The following is a 19,675-nucleotide window of genomic DNA, read 5'->3' on the forward strand; positions in this document are numbered from 1 at the left end:
AACAGCGCACTTTTGAATATTTTCTGAGCCTTCTTTAGCTTAATTAAATTCCTTTCTATAATATGGTGACGTGAAGTGAACTGAATATTCCAGTTAGTTTCATTAGTGTCTTATACAGCCATTACAAGTCATCCCAAATCTTCTATTCAGTGCCCCATTTGATTTAAAAAAAACCAAAAAGTATTCCATTTGCCATCTTCACTACCATGTTGACTCGTGTTGTCACTTTCAGGGAATCCTGTATCCTCAGGGTTTCTGTTCAACAACTGTGCAAGTTCTACTCAGGTTTAACTTTGCAAAATGCATCACCTTGCACTGTCCAAATTAGCTTTTATCTGCTTTCTTTCCTAGTTGATCTCAAATTGATCTAATTGTCGTGTGTATTTTATAGTGAAAATGTTGTTTTCCAAACAATAATCCAGGTGGTCAACCCATACATAGTACAGCAGTAAAAATGCAGTATTGTACAGCAGTAAAAATGTAGTATAAAGTGCAGAGTTCCATAGAGAGATCAGTTAGTACAGAGCAAAGACATCGTTATTTTACTCGTACAAGGTTTGTTAAAGAGTTGAATAATGGCAGGAAAGAAACTGTCCTCAAATCTCTGATAATGCATGATCTGATCCTGATGGGAGGAGAGTGGAGTAAGTGAGGGTGGGATAAGTCTTTTAATATGTTGGCTGCTTTTCTGAGGTAGTGGGAAATGCAGGTGGAGTAGCTAGAGGGGAAAGGAAGTATATGATGTCTGAATTTGCATTCACAAACCTGTAGTTTTTTTGCAGCCAGTAATGCATCCAGAGTGGATATTTTTAATGGTGCATCTGTAAACAAGATCAGGTTGTAACCTTGGACAGTATTCTCCTTCACTGTCCTCTATGACAAGACTAATTTTGGTGTCAAGAGCAAGCTTACTAATCTTGTAAGTAAGCGAGGCACCAGGAATTAGGACAGCCAAGAGGTTGTCGTGGGAGGCTGAAGAACAGTTATCAGACTGCCTCGAGTCAGTGGCTTAGGCGGTATTCAAGAACTCAGCTGAGGATCTGAATGATTAGCCCAGGGACATTACAGACTTTATTAAAGCACCTGTCCCCATGAAATCAGACTTTTCCACAGTCAAGCCCTGGATGAACCAGAACCTGCTGAGAAAGGCTAGAAATCCAGAACGCTACATGAAGAGCAGGTGCAACCTGCGAAAAGCCATCTCCTGTGCAAAGTGGAGATTACGGAAGAGAATGGAAACAGCAAAGGCTACCCGACAGCTGTAACAGGGCTTGAATGCCATAACCTGCTACTAAACTAAATCTGGTGCAGTAAGAGACTGCAAAGCTTCATTTCACATGAACTCTATGCCCTCTACACGTGATTTGACCACTAGAACAAGGAAGAGCCATTATGCACCCCCATATCCGATGATGATCCTCTTCTGTCAGAATCCAAGGCTGACTTCAGGAGAATCCGAGTAAGGCATCCAGTCTGGATGCAGTACCTGATTGATGACTGAAAACCTGTGCTGAGCAACTAGCCAATGTCTTCAACATCTCACTCCAGCAAAGCATGTGAAAGAGTATATAGAGGTGTTTGGGAGATAAATTGGGAAAGGTTTGTTAGAGTAGGTCACACACAAACACTTTAAAACACAGAATTATTGAAGGAGCTTTTTGCAAGAATGCTCAGAGACTCATGATGGACTGCAAAAGGCAACAAATGTAACAACATGAAGTAGCAGCTTTGCCTGGAAAACAGAATTGACTGTCTGGAAGGTCATGTGATCTTTGCAGGCAGAGAGCAGAAAAAAGAAATAGGCTTTGCTCTCAGAGTTGGAGGGAGTGAGAGAAAGAGGAGAGACATAGACATCGGTTCCAGAGGAACAAGCTGGCAAGTTTTGGAAAACGGCCTGGTCAAAGGAGAGGACTGACTGTCTGGTGTTTCCCTTGGAATTGGAGAAACAGAAGGGAACTCTGGTGACCTGAAAGAAAGAGGTCATCATCTGGAGAATCCTGTAGGGGGCAAGTTTCATCAGCAAGACACTGGAGTGGCTGATTAAAAAGGAATCAGTTGTGTATGTCCTGGAACAAGAAAAACTCTCTGAGAACCAACAAGAACCCTCCTGAGTGGTAACCATTTACCTGTTAAGCACCAAAGCCTGGTGAACTTTATTAATGTTAACTTCTGTGCACAGTACAAGAATTGCCTGCAACCAGTGAGATTGGAAGAAAGTTGGGCCTACTTAGTCAACGAAGCAGTCCGCTGAAGTCCTCTCCAGATTTGCTGGTGAAGACCCTGGTGAGGAACCTTCCCCTGGATCCTTCTTGGTGGCACCCTGCAAAGATGGCGCTGGAGGAAAAGTTGGGATAAAATACCAAGTCTTTTAAAGGGGCAATCTGGCGTTTCGACCTCTGAACAAGAAGGTGATACTTCTCCAGTGGAAGAAGCTTCAGAAGAGTATGAGAGTGAAGAAGAAATGTCAATTTCAGAAGAGGAACGATGTAGAGGCAAGAGAAGATTTTTAAGAAAGAAATTAACAAGATTGAGACTAAAATAGATGAACTTGCTGACATTTTGGAGAATAATTTTAAATTGTTGACTGCAGAATTGAGGCAAGTTAAAACCGATATGACAGTTAAAGTGGATAATGCTTTAAAGTTGATAAATTGGAAAATAAGATTCAAGATGTTCACAAAGAAGTACAACGTCTAATGTGTCCGAAGATACGACGACCAATTTGATTTTGATGAATTGTTGGAAAAAGTTGATATTCTGGAAAATTTGAGTGGAAGAAATGATGTTAAAATACTGAGAATGTCTGAAGGCAAAGAAGGAGAAGATGTGATTTTTTTTTTCAAGAATGGATACCGAAGATATTTGGAGAAGAACATTTTGTGGACAAGATTTTAATTGAGAGCGCACATAGAGGTTTGAGACCAAAACCAGGTCCAGCCCAGAGACCCCGAGTTATCCTGGTTAGATTTTTGAACTACCAAGACGGAGAGAGGCTGCTTTGTTTGGCGATGAGAAGAGCTAGAGAACATGGACCTTTGAGCTATGAAGGGGATAAGACTTATCAAGATTTGAGTCAAACTCTATTAAAGAAAAGGAGAGAATTTAATCCAGTTAAAGTTTTATATAATAAAGGTTATCGATTTGTTTTGCGTTACCAGCTACTTTGAAAATATCTATCAAATCAACAGATTGTGTTTTTTTTTTACAAGCTATGTACAACCTGGAGTATACTTAGAATTTGTCTAAAATTTAAGTAACAGAGGGTACCAATTTTGTTGCAATGAATTTGATGTATAAAGAGAGGGGGTGGTATTTCCCCCCCCCCCCCCCTTTTCTTTGATGGATGAAGAATTTTTATACTGGAAGGAACTGTTGGTTAGATAATGGTTTTGGTTCCACCCCCCGCAGGGACAGGGAATGTATTAGTTTGATTTCTGGCAGATGCATGTGTTTTTGTGGTTTGTCCACAACCCATAAAATGGAGGATGGTAGTGCTAGCTTCTTTAGCACTTGGTGAAGGATTTTTGTTTTGTTTTTCTTTTTTTCTTTTTAGTAATTAATTATGATGTATTTACTTTGAATAACCTTGTTGTTTCTGCATTACAGATGACAACATGCTGTAAAAGGTTATATGATTTTATATCAGGCCCAAATTAATTTATGGGAATTCTTCCTGGATAAGAGTGATGAAAATTAACTTTATAAATTTTATAAATAAGGAAAATGAATAAAGCAGTTAAGATTAAATTTTAATATTAATGGAACAATAAAAAGAAATAAAATTTTGTCCTGTATTAAGAAATTGGGAGTGGATATTGCTTTTTTTTTTGCAAGAGACTCATTTAACTGAACAAGAAGATTTAAAATTAAAAAGAGATTGGGTAGACCAGGTAGTTTTCTCTTCATTTAATTCTAAAGATAGAGGGGTGGTAATTTTATTTAAGGAAAAATCTGTCAAATTAAGATTCAAAATGTGATTACAGACCCAGCAGGTAGATATATAAAGGTTAATTGTCAAATATTTTCAGAGGAAAGGACTTTGTTAAATATATAAATGATGAAAGATTTATACAGGATACATTTTTGAAATTAGCAGATGTTCATGAAAATACTTTAGTTGGAGGAGATTTTATTTTTTGTTTGGATCCTTTATTGGATAAATCATCAAAAATAACAGTTGAAACTTTGTTACATTTAATGAAGGATTTAAATTTAATTAATATATGGAGAAGGATAGATCCTTGAGATAGAGATTATTCTTTTTATTCTAATAGATTTGATACATATTCTAGAATTGACTTTTTTTGCTTTTAGCTCAAAATCAATCAAGAGTTTTGAATATTGAATACAAAACAAGAATATTATCTGATCATTCCCCATTGTTGATTGAATTGGAATTTTCTGAAATGCAAAAGTCAGTATATAGATGGAAATTAAATTGTTTATTATTGAAAAGGGAAGATTTTTGTTTTTTTTATAAGACAAATAGAACTGTTTTGTGACACAAATTTACACTCAACAGGAGATAAGTTTATTATATGGGATGCATTAAAATCTTATGAGAACAAATTATAAGCTACAACTTCAAAAATTAAAAAGGAATATATGAAAGATTTAGATAAATTGAGAAAGAAATAACAGTGTTAGAAAAAGAAATTCAAAATTCACCATTGGAGAATGAATATAGAAGTTTAACTAATAAGAAATTACAATATAATACAATGCTTACATATAGAACAGAAAAAAATGATATGATCTAAATAGAGATATTTTATGAATTAGGAGAACTCTCAAAGTTTTAACTTGGCAATTAAAAGCAGAACAGACTTCTGGAACAATTAATGCAATATAACAAAATAATAATGAAGTGACATTTAAACCAATAGAAATATATGAAACTTTTTAGAAATTTTATAAAAATTATACACATCTGAGTAGATGATTATTTGCCACAAATAATATTACCGAACCTAACTGAGACAGGTAAAGATGATTTAGATAGTCCTTTTACTGAACAAGAGGTCTATGATGCACCTAATTGTTTACAAAATAATAACTCTGGAGAAGATGGATTTCCAGTTGAATTTTGTAAAGAATTCAAAATGTTTTGACCAAGTTTGGTTTTGTACTGAAATTTTGTAAATTGGATTACAGCTTTTATGAAAATCCTAAGGCTAAAGTATTAACTAATGGACAGGTATCAATCACTAGATCAAGTAGATAGGGATGTCCATTATCTCCAGCTTTGTTTGCTTTGGCTATGTAATCTTTTGCACAAAGGATTCGTACTGATCAACAATTGAAAGGGTTTGTAGTTAATCAGACCAAACATAACATTATTTTGTTCGCAGATTATGTGTTAGTATAGTTAACTCAACCACAATTATCATTACCTAGACTTTATAAGCAGTTGGTAGAGTATGGAAAGGTTTCAGGATATAAAATGAATCAGGACAAAAGTGAGGTAATGGAATTGGTACAAGGGGATTACTCACAATGTTAAAAGATGTTCAATTTAAATGGACAGATAAGATTAAATATTTAGGTATACGTACTGACAATAATTTGAAAAATTTGTATAAATCAAATTGTATTCCATTATTTAAGAAAATTGATGAAAATTTAAAAAGTGGGTAAATTTATCTATTACTCTAATTGGAAGAGTTGATTGTATTAAAATGAATATTTTTCTGAGAATTCAATATTTATTTCAGACTTTACCCATCTCAAAACATTTTACAGGATTTAAATAAACAAGTTAGAAAATTTATTTGGAAAGGGAAAATGGCAAGAAAATCATTAGAAAAATTAACAAGGAAATATGAATTAGGAGGATTACAGCTTCCTAATTTTAAGAATTACTATAAAGCAGCATAATTAAGATTTCTTGTTTCCTTCTTTGTGAAAATTAACCTATCATTGGTGGAAATTGAATTAAATAAGATCTGAGAAACTATACCTGAAGAATTTATTTATAAATGGGAGTCAAGGTTGATGACCACTGATAGGGATGCTCCACTATTGAAGCATTTACTTAATATTTGGAATAAAATTAGATTAGAAACTGATGGAAATCTTGTTGTTTTAAAAGCACCATTGGTTAATCCTCTTTTAATTAAAAAAAAGATGATCCTTTTTTGACTACTTAGAATAATAGAGGAATTTCAAAATTAGGAGATTGTTATATGAATTATAAATTGATGCCATTTGATCATTTAAAAATTAAATATGATATTCCTCATAATATACTCTTTTGTAATTTTCAATTAAATGTTTACCTACAGATTTATAACAATTGTTGATGGAATGGCTAAAAAATTTATTTCAATACCATATATGATGTTAGAAGAAAAAACACCTAAATTAGGTTTGTTTAAGTCAAAGGAAATATGAGAATAAGATTTGAATATAACAATAGATCAACAGGTTGGATAAGATTTATGTAAAGAAGTTATGTCTAATACAGTTAATGTAAAATATAGATTACTTCATTATAACTTTTTACACCAATTGTATATTTTTCCTCAGAAATTGATTAGATAGATATCGGATATATCGGATCAATGTTTTGGATGTGGAAAGGATATTGGAACTTTTGTTCATTGTCCTGTTCAAAGATTAAACCTTTTAGGATTTCCATTAGTATGTTTTATCATGAGTTGTTTTTCCATTAAATCCTGAATTATTGCTGATTTTGAGAATATAACTCCCAAACTAACTTTATCAGAATTTCAATTGAAATTTGTTAAATTAGTTTTGGTAATAGCAAGGAAATGTATTGCTGTTACTTGGAAATCAGATGTTTCATTATCATTAGAAGGATGGCATACAGAGATTCAAACATGTATTCAATTAGAAAAAAAAATACATACAATTTGAGGAGTAAATAGTCTGTATTTTTACAGATTTGGAGCCCGTATGCTTGAATAATGGGATTAATATTATAAATAGTTATTTCGAGTCCTCCGGACTGGTGAAGTCTTCCCTAAAAATGAGTAAGGGTCTTTTATAAAAAAATGCTATTTTTTGGGGGGGGGATCCTTGAGTCTTCAGAAGCAATCCAATTCAATATATAACTATGCTATTATATATTTTAGATATTAGGTTTTAGTAGGGTTAGTAAGGGTTGGGGGGTAAGGATTAGTAGGTGTTTTTTAGGTGTTTTTTTTCTTGTTCTCTCTTTGAAACAAAATAAACAAATAAATTAAAATAAAATTTAAAAAATAATATTTAAAAAATATATATAAGTATATATTTCTAAGATCTGTAATATCGATTTATGGCTATTATTAATAGTTATAATTGTCATATGTGTTGATTTTAAATAAAATATTTTTTTAAAAAACCACCAGCCTGAGAACTCAACAACTTGTATTGTTCAATGTGAAGATCACACATTGGATTGGGAAAAGGAGGAAGGTATTTATGTTAACCAGTCTGGTCTTCCATGCAGCCCATTACCACCACCATTGCTATGGTTTTTGAGGTTACCTGATGTGGTGCCTTCTGGCTTTATAAATCAGTAGATTTCAAGAGTTATACCTCACCAAAAACGTGTTTGCTTAGCTTAAAATATGTGCACACAATATGTTGTCTATTTTGTAAAAATATTCGAGGCCTCTAGTTGCCAGAGTCTGCAATTACATTATAATATGCAAGATCAAAATAAATGGGAAGTATTAATGTAATAAGTATTAATAGTTTTGACAGAATTATGGCCATAAATCTTCCCATCAGGAATTATGGTTTATGAAGCAGGAAGCTTAATGGTGGAATTTTAATGTTTTTATCATGCATATGCTAATGTGCAAGTACAGAGATAAGCACACTAAATTAATTGTTGCAATATAATTGATTTATTTGGATGAACAAAATAAGGGTGTGCAGCTATCTAATCTACAACGGCAGGGTTGTGTAGATAGTAGAGTTGTGGCTTCACAACTCCATTGACGGGTTTAACCCTGATCTACAGTGCTGTCTGTATGATGTTTGCATGTTTTTTTCTTGAAATGTGGGTGTTTCCTTCCAGCATTCCAGTTTCCTCTTGCATCTCAGAGATGTTAATTGGCCACTGTAAATTGTCCTTATAAGCAGCTGATCTATTCCCTCTATGATTTATGTACATAATCAAGGCCGACATATGCAGTGCAGAATGGGTTCTTTGTTGTCAGATTTTATGCTTTTTTTAAAATCTAAGAACCCGTGGTATAACAGGAAAACATTGACTGATTGGCAGGAAGCAGAAAGTTGGAATATATATATTTAGGTTGGTTGGCAGTTGCTAGTGGTGTTCCACAGGGGTCGATGTTAGGGCTGCTTCTTTTTATGTTGTATATAAAAGATTTATATTGTGGAAGAATGGCTTTGTTAACAAATTTGCAGATGATACAATGGTAGGTGGAGGAGAAAGTGGGAAAACTGCAGAAGGACTTAGACAAATGTAATGTTGGAATGTGTATGGTCATTCACTTTGATAGAAGAAATAAACAGTCAGACTGACGGATTATATCATTTTATTCTGTATATATGTTTTTGAAGGAGATAGATTGTCGGAGTAGTGTAGGTCACAAACAAACACTTCACAAAACAGATTTCATTTAAAATGCCAGAGCTCTGCTTAAGACTGGCAGTCCAAGCTCTGAATGCCCTTGCAAAATCTTTGAAGAATGCCTATAGAGACTTCACAAGTTAATTGGACATGCTGTGGATTGATAGATTATTTGTTTTGAAAGCAACAGATGAATGGACTCAGAAGATTGGGTCCGGTTCCGCAATCTGTCTGGTTGCAATTTGCTGTTCATAAGAAGGTCATGTGGTTTTGCAAGCAGAGAGAGTGAGACGAGACAAAACAGGCTTTCTCTAAGAGAGAGAGAGAACTTGTTTCTGCAGCATGGCAAGCTGGCAGCTTGTTTAAAACCATTGTAGTCCATACAAGAGCAAGTGGCTGGCAAGAGTGTTTCACCTGAAATGAGGGAAACAAAAAGGAACTCTGTGGTGACCTGCAAAAGAAGAGGTTATTGTTTGGAAAACCCTGATGGGGCAAGTTTCTTCTGCAAGACACTGAAGTAACTATGCAAGTAAATCAGTTTGTGTGTGTCCAACGAGTAACGAATCTCTCTCTGAAAACCGACAAGAACCTTCCTGAGCGGTAACTATTTAACTGTTTCCACCAGAACCTGGTGAAAATTCATAAATGTTAAATTCTGTGTACAGTATAACAATTGCCTCATACCAGTAAACGTGGAGGAGTGAGTTTGGACTGAATCAAATAACTTTTCTGAACTTATACACATTACATACACATACACTTAGACGGCTTTCTGCCTGTACACATGGAATTCAGGAGAATGAGGGAGGATCACATTGAAACATTTTGAATGTTGAAAGGCATGGTCAGAGTAGAAATAGAAAGGTTGATTTCCTGGAAGTCTGATTCTCTCTTGGAAATAGCCAGTTGGAATACTGAAATGCATTGTTGTGTTCCCCTGGAGAAAATTACTTTCAACTTAAGGAAGAAATATAACACGTTTTTGCAGGTATGGGAACCTTACTTACAAAATGTAGGGTTGAATACTTAATAAATAAGATAATTATTCTATTTATTTTTCTTCCCTCTATTTTTCTTCCTTTTATTGAAATTTAGATTAAAAATAATGGGGCCTCTTTGTTGAATTGGATTTCAGATCTAGATAGCTCCTTCTCTTTTTTCTTTCTCCTCCCCTACCTTCTCTTTTTCACCTTTTTTCTTCGGGGTTTTGTTTGGGAGAGGGAGGATAAGGGTCATATTTGCAACATGTATTAATGATTCACATTTAATTGCTTGTCTGTGATGATAACTTGCAATTATTGATAAAATTAAAATTATTCTAAAAAAATGAAAGGTTGAATCCCATGGTGGGAGAGGCTTGGACAAGCGGGCACAATGTCAGCATTGAAAGGCGTCCACTTAGAACAGAGGTGCAGAGAAATTTCTTTAGCAAGAAGGTGATGAATCTGTGGAATTTGTTACATTACAGAGATAATTTTTAAAAAAGTCAGTGAAGTGCAAAAGTCTTTAAATTAGTCCCTGATTGAATTTGTCATTGTAGAGTCTGATGGAGGAAGGGCAAAAGCTGTTCCTGAACCTGATGGCAAGAGTCCTATGGCACTTACACCTCTTTCCTGATGGCAGCAGCAAAAACACACCGTGTTCTGGGTGGTGTGGCTCCTTGTTGATTGTTGCTGCTCTCCGATGGCAGTGTTCCCTGTAGATGTTTTCAATGGTGGGGAGAGTTATGCCTGTTGTCCTGGGCTGTGTCCACTACCTTTTGGAGGGCTTTACACTCAAGGGTATTGGTGTCCCTATGCCAGACCATGATGCAGCCGGACAGAACGCTTTCCACCACACATCTATTGAAATTTGCCAGCGTTTCTGATGTCATGTCAAACCTCCGCAAATTCCTGATGAAATAGAGACGCTGACATGCTTTCTTCATGATGCCGTGAGTATGTTGGGTCCAGGAAAGATGCTCTGAAATAGATCTTACATGGTTCATATGGATGTGGAAGAATAAATCATGTTGTAGTAAAGAAATCAACTGCCAAAAGTGCATTTTCTAATTTTTGAACTCTGCTTATGTACCTGTAGACTGAGCTCATTTATAAAACAAATTGTTAATCCTTAATACAAAGGCACCAGAGATGTCCTGAGAGAAAATGGGCACTACCTAAATGCCTCCTTTTCTCAATCTTGTGTGGTCTTGACATAAACTTTTTTAAAAAATGCCATTATTTTTTATACATTTTTAAAAAAGCCTTTTTTTTTTACATTGAATCCTTCTTTTCTCCTTCACCAGGTTCTTTGTTTTAAATCATGAAGCTGGATTACTAGAATATTTTGTCAATGAGCAGTCCAGAGGTCAGAAGCCAAGAGGCATTTTACAGCTTGCAGGGGCTGTCATTTCACCAAGTGATGAAGACTCTCACACATTTACTGTCAATGCAGCTATTGGAGAACAGTATAAACTAAGAGGTACAGTATTAGGGGTGGTGGTCCATTTGATATAGGTTGTGCTGGGGAGATGCTTTTTTTTTGTGTGGTATTACACATTGAAGTGACTGACTTGATAAGTTGCATCTTAGCACATCATTCCCCCACTGTTTAATCACTTTAGAATTAGAGGTGACAACACCGCTGAATTTAGTGGCTCTGAAGTGTCTCATTGTTTAAATTATAATATTTCTACATCTGCAGTAATTCATTTTTATAGTTGGTATTAATCAAAATATAGGGGAAGAACTTTAAATACCATTTATAATTTTATAAATTTTTATTAGTCTTGTTCAGAAATTAATATATTCTTTTTCTGAAAATTTTATTTATCACTTGTATCAATACCAAACAATTATCCAATTATATATAGATAATGCAATATTACTCAATACAAAATGAAACAAAAAAAATTATTTTTTTCCCAAACCCCCCCAGGCCTGGATTATATATTAATTATTAAATGTTCTCTTGATATAACTATTATATTTCCTGATTATTAATTGAGAGGAGTGGATGTTGTGGATAGGTTTTTATTAACAAATCCCATATATGGTTCTCAAATCTTATAAAAATTCCCAATCTGATTCCTTAAATTATAAGTAATTTTTTCTCGTGATATACAATTTTGTATTTCAATGTTCATCATTATAAAATTTTCCACTGCTACACATTTTTTGCTGCCCCTATTGGTATATTAAGAAATTTTTCTTGATATTTATCTAAATTCAATTTCACATCTTCTTCATCTATATTACGAAGTAAAAATAATATCGGACCCTTTCGTATTTTTATTTGCAGATGATGTTATAATCTATTTAATAAAGCCAGAAATATCAATGTGCAAATTAAATGTAAGATGAGTAGAGTATGTTTAGTGTCAGGTTATAAAATAAATGTTGATACAGTGAAGTGGTGTCTTTGGTTGATATGGATTATACACAAAGTTTAAAAAAAAAATGACAACATTTAAAATAGCAAAAAGAAGCAATTAAATAATAAGAAATAAAAATAGAGATTTAAATAATTTATTTAAATTGAATTACATACCATTATTTTTTTAAAAATTGAGTAAGATTTTTTAAAAATGGAAAGATTTTCCAATAACTTTAATAGGATGGGTAAATTGTGCAAAGATTAATATTTTTCCAAGAATACAGTATTTATTTCAATCATTACCAATCTCTATACCAGAGAGATTTTCCCAAAAGCTAAATAAAAATATAAAGAAATTTATTTGGAGAGATAAAATGCCAAGTGTGGCTCTGGAAAGACTGACTTGGAAATTTGAACAATGAGGATTAAGATGACCAAATTTTAAAAATTATTACAAAGGAGCCCAATTAAGGTAAAATATTCCTGTATTTGGAGATGGCACCTTCTACTGCTGAAAGTTTCTAACATTTCCTCTCAGTGTATTCATTACTCTTTGCCAGATTTCCCTATATGGTTAATTTATTTCCATTTATTGTATATTTAGGACATCTATTTGCACAATTATGAGAATTTATATAAACTTTCATTATTGTTCCTTCAGGTAATAACATTCATGACCTCTATGGGATCAAGGCCATTGTTGAAAACAAATCTAAATTGATCCTGAATCAAACCACAAATTATCTGACTATTAACAAAATATCTAGTGTTGTGGGCAATCTCCCTCATTATCTAATATCTACAAAACAAAAAGATCATTCATCTCTCCTGTTATCTTGTTGCTGGACCTAATAGTAGTGATACACTTGAATAATTTTTGAGTATCTTTGAAATACAAGTTGCTCTTTCTGATCTTTCGCTATATCCTGTGTTTGATTGTTTTTGTGAACGTAGTTTTAGGGACAGTATAATTTTATTTGTAATGTTATTATGAAATTGCCATGATCTTGCATTCCAAAATAATGCTATCAAGAAATTTTTGAGTATAAATTTTCTAAATAGGCTTAAATATATTTTGCAGCTACTGATGCAAAAGAACGTCAACATTGGGTCAGTAGACTTCAAATTTGTACACAGTATCACACAGAAGCTATTGGGAAGGTGAGATTTGCTTGTGTTGAATCCAGTGTTCTATTTTTAAAAATACTTTCTATCTTATTTACCATGTGTCCGTGTGGTTATTTACTTTCCATTTAAATTATTTAAGGCACATTCATAGTTTTATCAATTAAATTACCATATATTTTGGTGTATAAATTGACTACCCTAAATTTGATGGCTTTATGGTATTTCTGGCGTATAAGTATAATCCTTTCGAGATTTTTGAGGCCTCGACTTTTACACTGAAATATGTGGTACTTGTTTGATCTTTCTTCCATTATAAGTACATAAGTATTGCAAAGAAATATGAAAATTTGGAGCTATCAGCAACTTGGTACAAGTATAGAATTTTGAGTAAAAGAGCCATGTAGCACAGCAACAAGCAATTTGGCCCACCACGTCCATACTGACCAAGGTGCCCAGCCCATCCATATCAATCCCATTAACCAGAGCCTGTTCTATACCATTCTGCGCCTTGACCATGCAAGTGCTCATTTAGATATGCGAGAGTTTTTGTATCCCTTTGGACAATACATTCCGGATCCCATCCAAACTCTGGGTGAAAAATTTCTTGCTTAAATCCCTTCTAAGCATCTTTCCCTTTACCCTAAACCCATTCCATCTAATTTTGGACATCTTTGCTACAGGGGAAAATTTTGTATTATCTTCCCTATGTATGCTCCAAGCAAAACAAAATCAACCTTATCCAGATTTGTCTCTAAATTGAAATGCTTCATCCCAGACAAAATCCTGATGATGTTTTTTTCTGTCTCCTCTTCAGTACAGACAAGAGTCTTCCCAAGTGTGTACTGCCAAGGATTAGTCATAGTATTGCAGTTGTTGTCTATGCCTTGTTTCCCTACTCTTCTATGCCCTGACTAACAAATGCAATTATCCTGCTTGATGCCTTTGCTCCCTTATCTATCAGTGCTGCCACCTTCAGGGATCTTGGACTTCAATGCTTCCTTGGGTGTTCTACCATTCTCTGCATAATGACCAAACCTTGTTAGTCAGAGTATCAGCTCGCACCTATTAGCATTGTTCCATCTGCTGTTGCTCTTCCCATCTATTTTTATATAATTTTTTAATTTTTCACACTATGAACCATAGCAACCAAAATATGTACAAACGTTTCTCATTAAATTTACACAGTAGTCTTTTCTCCCCTTTTTTCCCCCCTTTTCCTCCCTCCCCTCTACCCACCCCCCTCCAAAACCCATAAATATTCAATATTTACAATACAATAAAAGCATAAAACAATATCTTCATACAAAGGAAAATAAACAAGAAAAATGCGTCATCTATTTATTACACACTGAATCTAGTCGTTTTGTCTTATCATTTTCATTCTCATTTTAGGGGATGGAGGTCATAGGCAAGCTCTCTCTGTATGGTTCCCAAATTTGTTCAAACATTGTGACTTTATTTTTTAAATTGTTATTTTTTCCAATGAACTACATTTATTCATTTCCATATATCATTGCTCTCTCCATTTTCCAAGTTGACGTTATAAATTTTTTTGCTATCGCTAAGGCTATCATAATGAATTTTTTTGCACTTTATCCAATTTGAGGCCTAATTCTCTACTTCTTGTGTTATTTAAAAGAAATATCTCTGGTTTTTTGGTATGTTATTTTTTGTAATTTTATTTAGTATCTGATTTAATTCTTCCCAAAACGTATTTACTTTCCTGCATGCCCAAGTTACATGTAATGTTGTTCCCATTTCCTTCTTACAGTGAAAACATCTATCTGATACTGATGGATCCCATTTATTTAACTTTTGGGGCGTGATATATAACCTGTGTAAGCAATTATACTGTATCATGCGTAACCTTGTTTATTGTATTCTTCATAGTTCCAGAACATAACGTTTCCCATACTTCATTTTTTATCTTTATGTTTAGATCCTTTTCCCATTTCTGCTTAGGTTTACAGTTTATTTCATTTTCCTTATCTTGCAGCTTAATGTACATGTTCGTTATAAATCTTTTGATTATCATTGTGTCTGTAATCACGTATTCAAAGTTGCTTCCTTCAGGTAATCTCAAGCTGTTTCCCAATTTATCCTTTAAATAAGCTTTCAATTCATGATATGCAAACATTGTACCATAGTTATTCCATATTTACACTTCAACTGTTCAAATGTTAATAAATTATTTCCCAAAAAACAATTTTCTATTCTTTTGATTCCTTTTCTCTCCCATTCTCTAAAGGAAAGGTTATCTATTGTAAAAGGGATTAGCGGATTTTGCATCAATAGTAATTTTGGTATTTGATAATTCGTTTTTTTTTCCTTTCTAAGTGGATCTTCTTCCTTGTATTAAGTAAATGATGCAGTACTGGTGAGTTTTTATATTGCACCAGTGTTCCGGTACCTTTTCTCCTATTTTATCTCGTTCTATCTTAGTCCAGTCTGGTTTTCCCCATGTCTGGTAAAAATCTGATAAATACCTTAATTGTGCAGCTCTATAATAGTTTCTAAAATTTGGTAACTGTAAACCACCTTGATTATACCTCTCTGCTAATTTATCTAATGCTACCCTTGTATTCCTCCCTTTCCACAAGAATTTCCTTATTATTCTCTTTAGTTCCTTAAAGAATTTTTCTGTTAAGGGAATTGGTAACGTTAGAAATAAGTATTGTATCCTTGGGAACACATTCATTTTAATGCAATTTACCCTCCCTATCAACGTTAGCGGTAATTCTTTCCATTGTTCTAAGTCTTCCTGCAATTTCTTTATTAGTGGCTGATAATTTAGTTTGTACTAGTGGCTTAAGTTATTATCTAACCTGATCCCTAGGTATCGGATTGCTTGTGCTTGCCATTTAAATGGTGATTCTTTTTTAAATTCTGTATAGTCTGCGTTACTCATTGGCATCACTTCACTTTTATTTGCGTTCATCTTGTATCCCGATATTTCTCCATATTCCTTCAATTTCTTATGTAATTCTTTTACTGATACCTCTGGTTCTGTTAAGTATACTATGATGTCATCTGCAAATAAGCTGATTTTATACTCCTTCTCCTTTATTTTATTTTCTATTCCTATCAGTTCTGCCAAAGGTTCTCATGCAAAGGCGAACAATGAGGGGGATAGTGGACATCCCTGTCTAGTTGACCTACTTAATTTAAAGTGACTCGATACATATCCATTTACTGTTACTTTTGCCAACAGTCCATTATACAATGCTTTAATCCAATTTATATATTTTTCTGGTAGATAGAACTTCTGTAATACTTTAAATAAGTAATTCCACTCTACTGTGTCAAAGGTTTTTTCTGTGTCTAAAGCAACATCCACTGTTGGTTTCTTATTTCCTTGAACTGCGTGGATTAGATTAATAAGTTTACAGATATTGTCCACTGTTCGTCTTTTCTTAATAAATCCAGTTTGACCTTGTTTTACTATTTTAGGTACACAATCAGCCAATCTGTTTGCTAATAATTTCGCTATTATCTTATAGTCTGAGTTAAGTAGAGATATTGGTCTATATGATGCTGGTGTTAATGGATCCTTCCCCGTCTTTGGTATTACTGTAATTATTGCTGTCTTACATGAATCTGGCAAATTTTGTGTTTCTTGTATCTGGTTCATTACTTCCCGGAGAGGAGGAATTAATAACTCTTTAAATGTTTTATAAAATTCTATTGGGAATTCATCCTCTCCTTGTGTTTTATTGTTCGGCAGCTTTTTTAATATATCCTGTACTTCCTCTATTTCAAATCGTTTTATCAGTTTGTTTTGTTCCTCTTCTTGCAATTTCAGCAGTTCAATTTTAGCTAAAAATTCCTCTATTTTGTCATCTTTCCCCTCGTTCTCAGTTTGATACAATTGTTCATAAAATTCCTTAAAATTTTCATTAATCTCTGTTGGATTATATGTAATTTGTATGTTCTTTTTCCTTGATGCTGATATCGTTCTTTTAGCTTGTTCTGTTTTAAGTTGCCAGGCTAATATTTTTTGGTTTTTTTCTCCCAGTTCGTAATACTTTTGCTTTGTTTTCATTATGTTCTTCTCCACCTTATACGTTTGTAATGTTCTGTTTTTTTTTTTGTCCGCCAATTCTCTCCTTTTCGTTATATCATCCCTTTTTACTAATTCCTTTTCTGTACTTACTATCTCCCTTTCCAACTGCTCTATTTCCCAATTGTAATCCTTTTTCATCTTAGTTACATAACTTATTATCTGCCCTCTAATGAAGGCTTTCATTGCGTCCCTTAATATAAATTTGTCTTTCACTGATCCTGTGTTTATTTCAAAATATGTTTTAATTTGGCGTTCAATAAACTCCCTAAATTCCTGTCTTTTGAATAGCATGGAGTTTAACCTCCATCTATCTGTTCTTGGTGGGATGTCCTCCAGTTCTATTGCTAATAATAGGGGTGAATGATCTGATAGTAGTCTAACTTTATACTCACTTTTCCTGACTCTCCCTTGAATATGGGCTGACAACAAAAACATATCAATCCTTGAATAAGTTTTGTGCCTACTTGAATAATATGAAAATTCCTTCTCTCTTGGGTGTTGCCTCCTCCATATATCCATAAGTTTCATTTCCTGCATTGATTTAACCATATATTTGGCTACTTTATTCTTTTTACTTGTCTTTTGTCCAGTTTTATCCAACATTGGGTCCAAATTAAGGTTAAAATCCCCTCCTATCAATATATTTCCTTGTGTGTCAGCAATCTTCAAAAAAATATCCGGCATAAACTTTTGATCCTCCTCGTTAGGCGCATATATATTGAGCAAATTCCAAAATTCTGAGTATATCTGACACTTTATCATTGCATACCTCCCTGCCAGATCTATTATTTCCTCCTCTATTTTGATTGGTACATTTTTGTTAACTAGTATGGCTACACCTCTAGCTTTTGAATTATAGGATGCTGCCGTTATGTGTCCTACCCGTCTCTCTTTAGTTTATGTTCCGCTTCAGTTAGATGCGTTTCCTGCACAAATGCTATATCTATTTTTTCCTTCTTCAATAAATTTAGTTGCCTCTTCCTTTTAACTTGCTTATGTATTCCATTAATATTTATAGTCATATAGTTCAACATGGCCATCTTATATCTTGCATATACCTCTTTTCCACCTCTTTGCCAGCTCCATCCCCCTTTTCCCCATTTTCATCTTAGTTTTCTCTTATTACACTTAATGTATGACAACACATTTAAAACATAAAGTATCCTCGCAGTTCCCACATCCACTAATATCTTAACCCCAAAAGCTCCCCCCCCTCTGAGTTTCCCCATATCCCTTGCCGAGCAACCACAGCTCCCCTTTTCATTTGGATTGTGATTTTGTTTGCAGCGTCAACTGATTTTGCAGTGACGGTTATTCCCCCTCTAACCAGCCCTCTCTAGAAAACACATTTTTATAAATAGATTTCCCAAAGCTCTCTCTTCCCCGTCCCCTTTTTCCTTCCTTCCCTTCTCTTTTCCCTCTTTAGTTCTTTACATTTACATTGTTTTTACATCTTTATATAAACTTTATCACCGTTCTTCATTCTTGTTACATCTCTTCATGTCTTCTCCTTTCCTGCAAACATTTTGCGAATTCTTGTGCTTTCTCTGGATCCGAGAACAGCCTGTTTTGCTCCCCGGGTATAAATATTTTAAGTATGCCTGGATGTTTTATTATGAATTTGTAACCTTTTTTCCATAAAATCGATTTCGCTGTATAAAACTCCTTTCTCCTCTTTAAGAGTTCAAAACTTATGTTTGGGTAAAAAAAATATTTTTTGACCCTTGTATTCCAATGGTTTATTATCTTCTCTAACTTTATTCCTTGCCCATTCCAGTATATTTTCTCTTGTCGTATATCTCAAGAATTTTACTAAGATGGATCTTGAATTTTGATGTGCCTGTGGTTTCGGAGCTAATGCTCTGTGTGCCCTTTCTATTTACATTTCTTCCTGCATTTCTGTCGTTCCCAGGACCTTCGGGATCCATCCTTTTATAAATTCCTTCATATTTGTGCGTTCTTCACCCTCCTTCAGGCCCACTATTTTTGTTTCGCCTACTATAATTTTCCAACATATCAATTTTCTGAGATAACAACTCTGTGTCTCCTTAATTTTTTTGTCACTTTCTTCCAATTTTTCTCTTAAGTCATTTACTTCCATTTCTACAGCCGTTTCCCCCTCTTCCACATTCTCTACTCTTTTCCCTATTTCTGTCATTACCAGTTCTAACCTTTGCATTTTATCTTCTGTTCTTTACATTTTCCTTTAAATTGAGTTAAACTCTAATGACAACCATTCTTTTAATAATCTCTTTTGTTCTTCAAAAAAGACTTTACCTATATTCTATCCATCAGTTTTACCTTTTATTTCTCTTTGTCCATCAGTTTTACCTTCTATTTCTCTGTGAAGATCTTGGTCTTCTTCCTCTACTTCTGTGTCTATCTGTGTTTGTGTCTTCTCTTCTTTGTGTCTGTCTCTTCTGTTTTTCCTGATGAGCTGCTTGTATCTCTTTGTCGGGCCTCTTCTTGCTGGGCCTCTTGTTGCTGGTCCTCCCCTCCTCGGCTGCTCATCTGTTGTGCTTCCTGACGTTGATCTTCTTGTCAGTCATCCTTCCGTCTGTCTCCCTCGTCTGTTTCGT

At 34.1% G+C, this 19,675-nt stretch overlaps 1 protein-coding gene across 7 annotated transcripts in view; it reads left to right on the plus strand.

Moving 5' to 3' along the window:
• Positions 1–19,675, plus strand: part of osbpl11 (oxysterol binding protein-like 11) — a 126,314-nt gene that overhangs the window by 44,422 nt on the left and 62,217 nt on the right. For all 7 annotated transcript variants that reach the window (XM_069935278.1, XM_069935282.1, XM_069935280.1 and 4 more), the window contains 2 exons: positions 10,836–11,011; positions 12,987–13,066. In XM_069935278.1, coding sequence (XP_069791379.1) covers positions 10,836–11,011; positions 12,987–13,066 — 256 coding nt within the window. The remainder of the gene's footprint in view (positions 1–10,835; positions 11,012–12,986; positions 13,067–19,675) is intronic.

This window comes from Narcine bancroftii, chromosome 4 (assembly GCF_036971445.1).
Source record: "Narcine bancroftii isolate sNarBan1 chromosome 4, sNarBan1.hap1, whole genome shotgun sequence".
Taxonomy (NCBI): Eukaryota; Metazoa; Chordata; class Chondrichthyes; order Torpediniformes; family Narcinidae; genus Narcine; species Narcine bancroftii.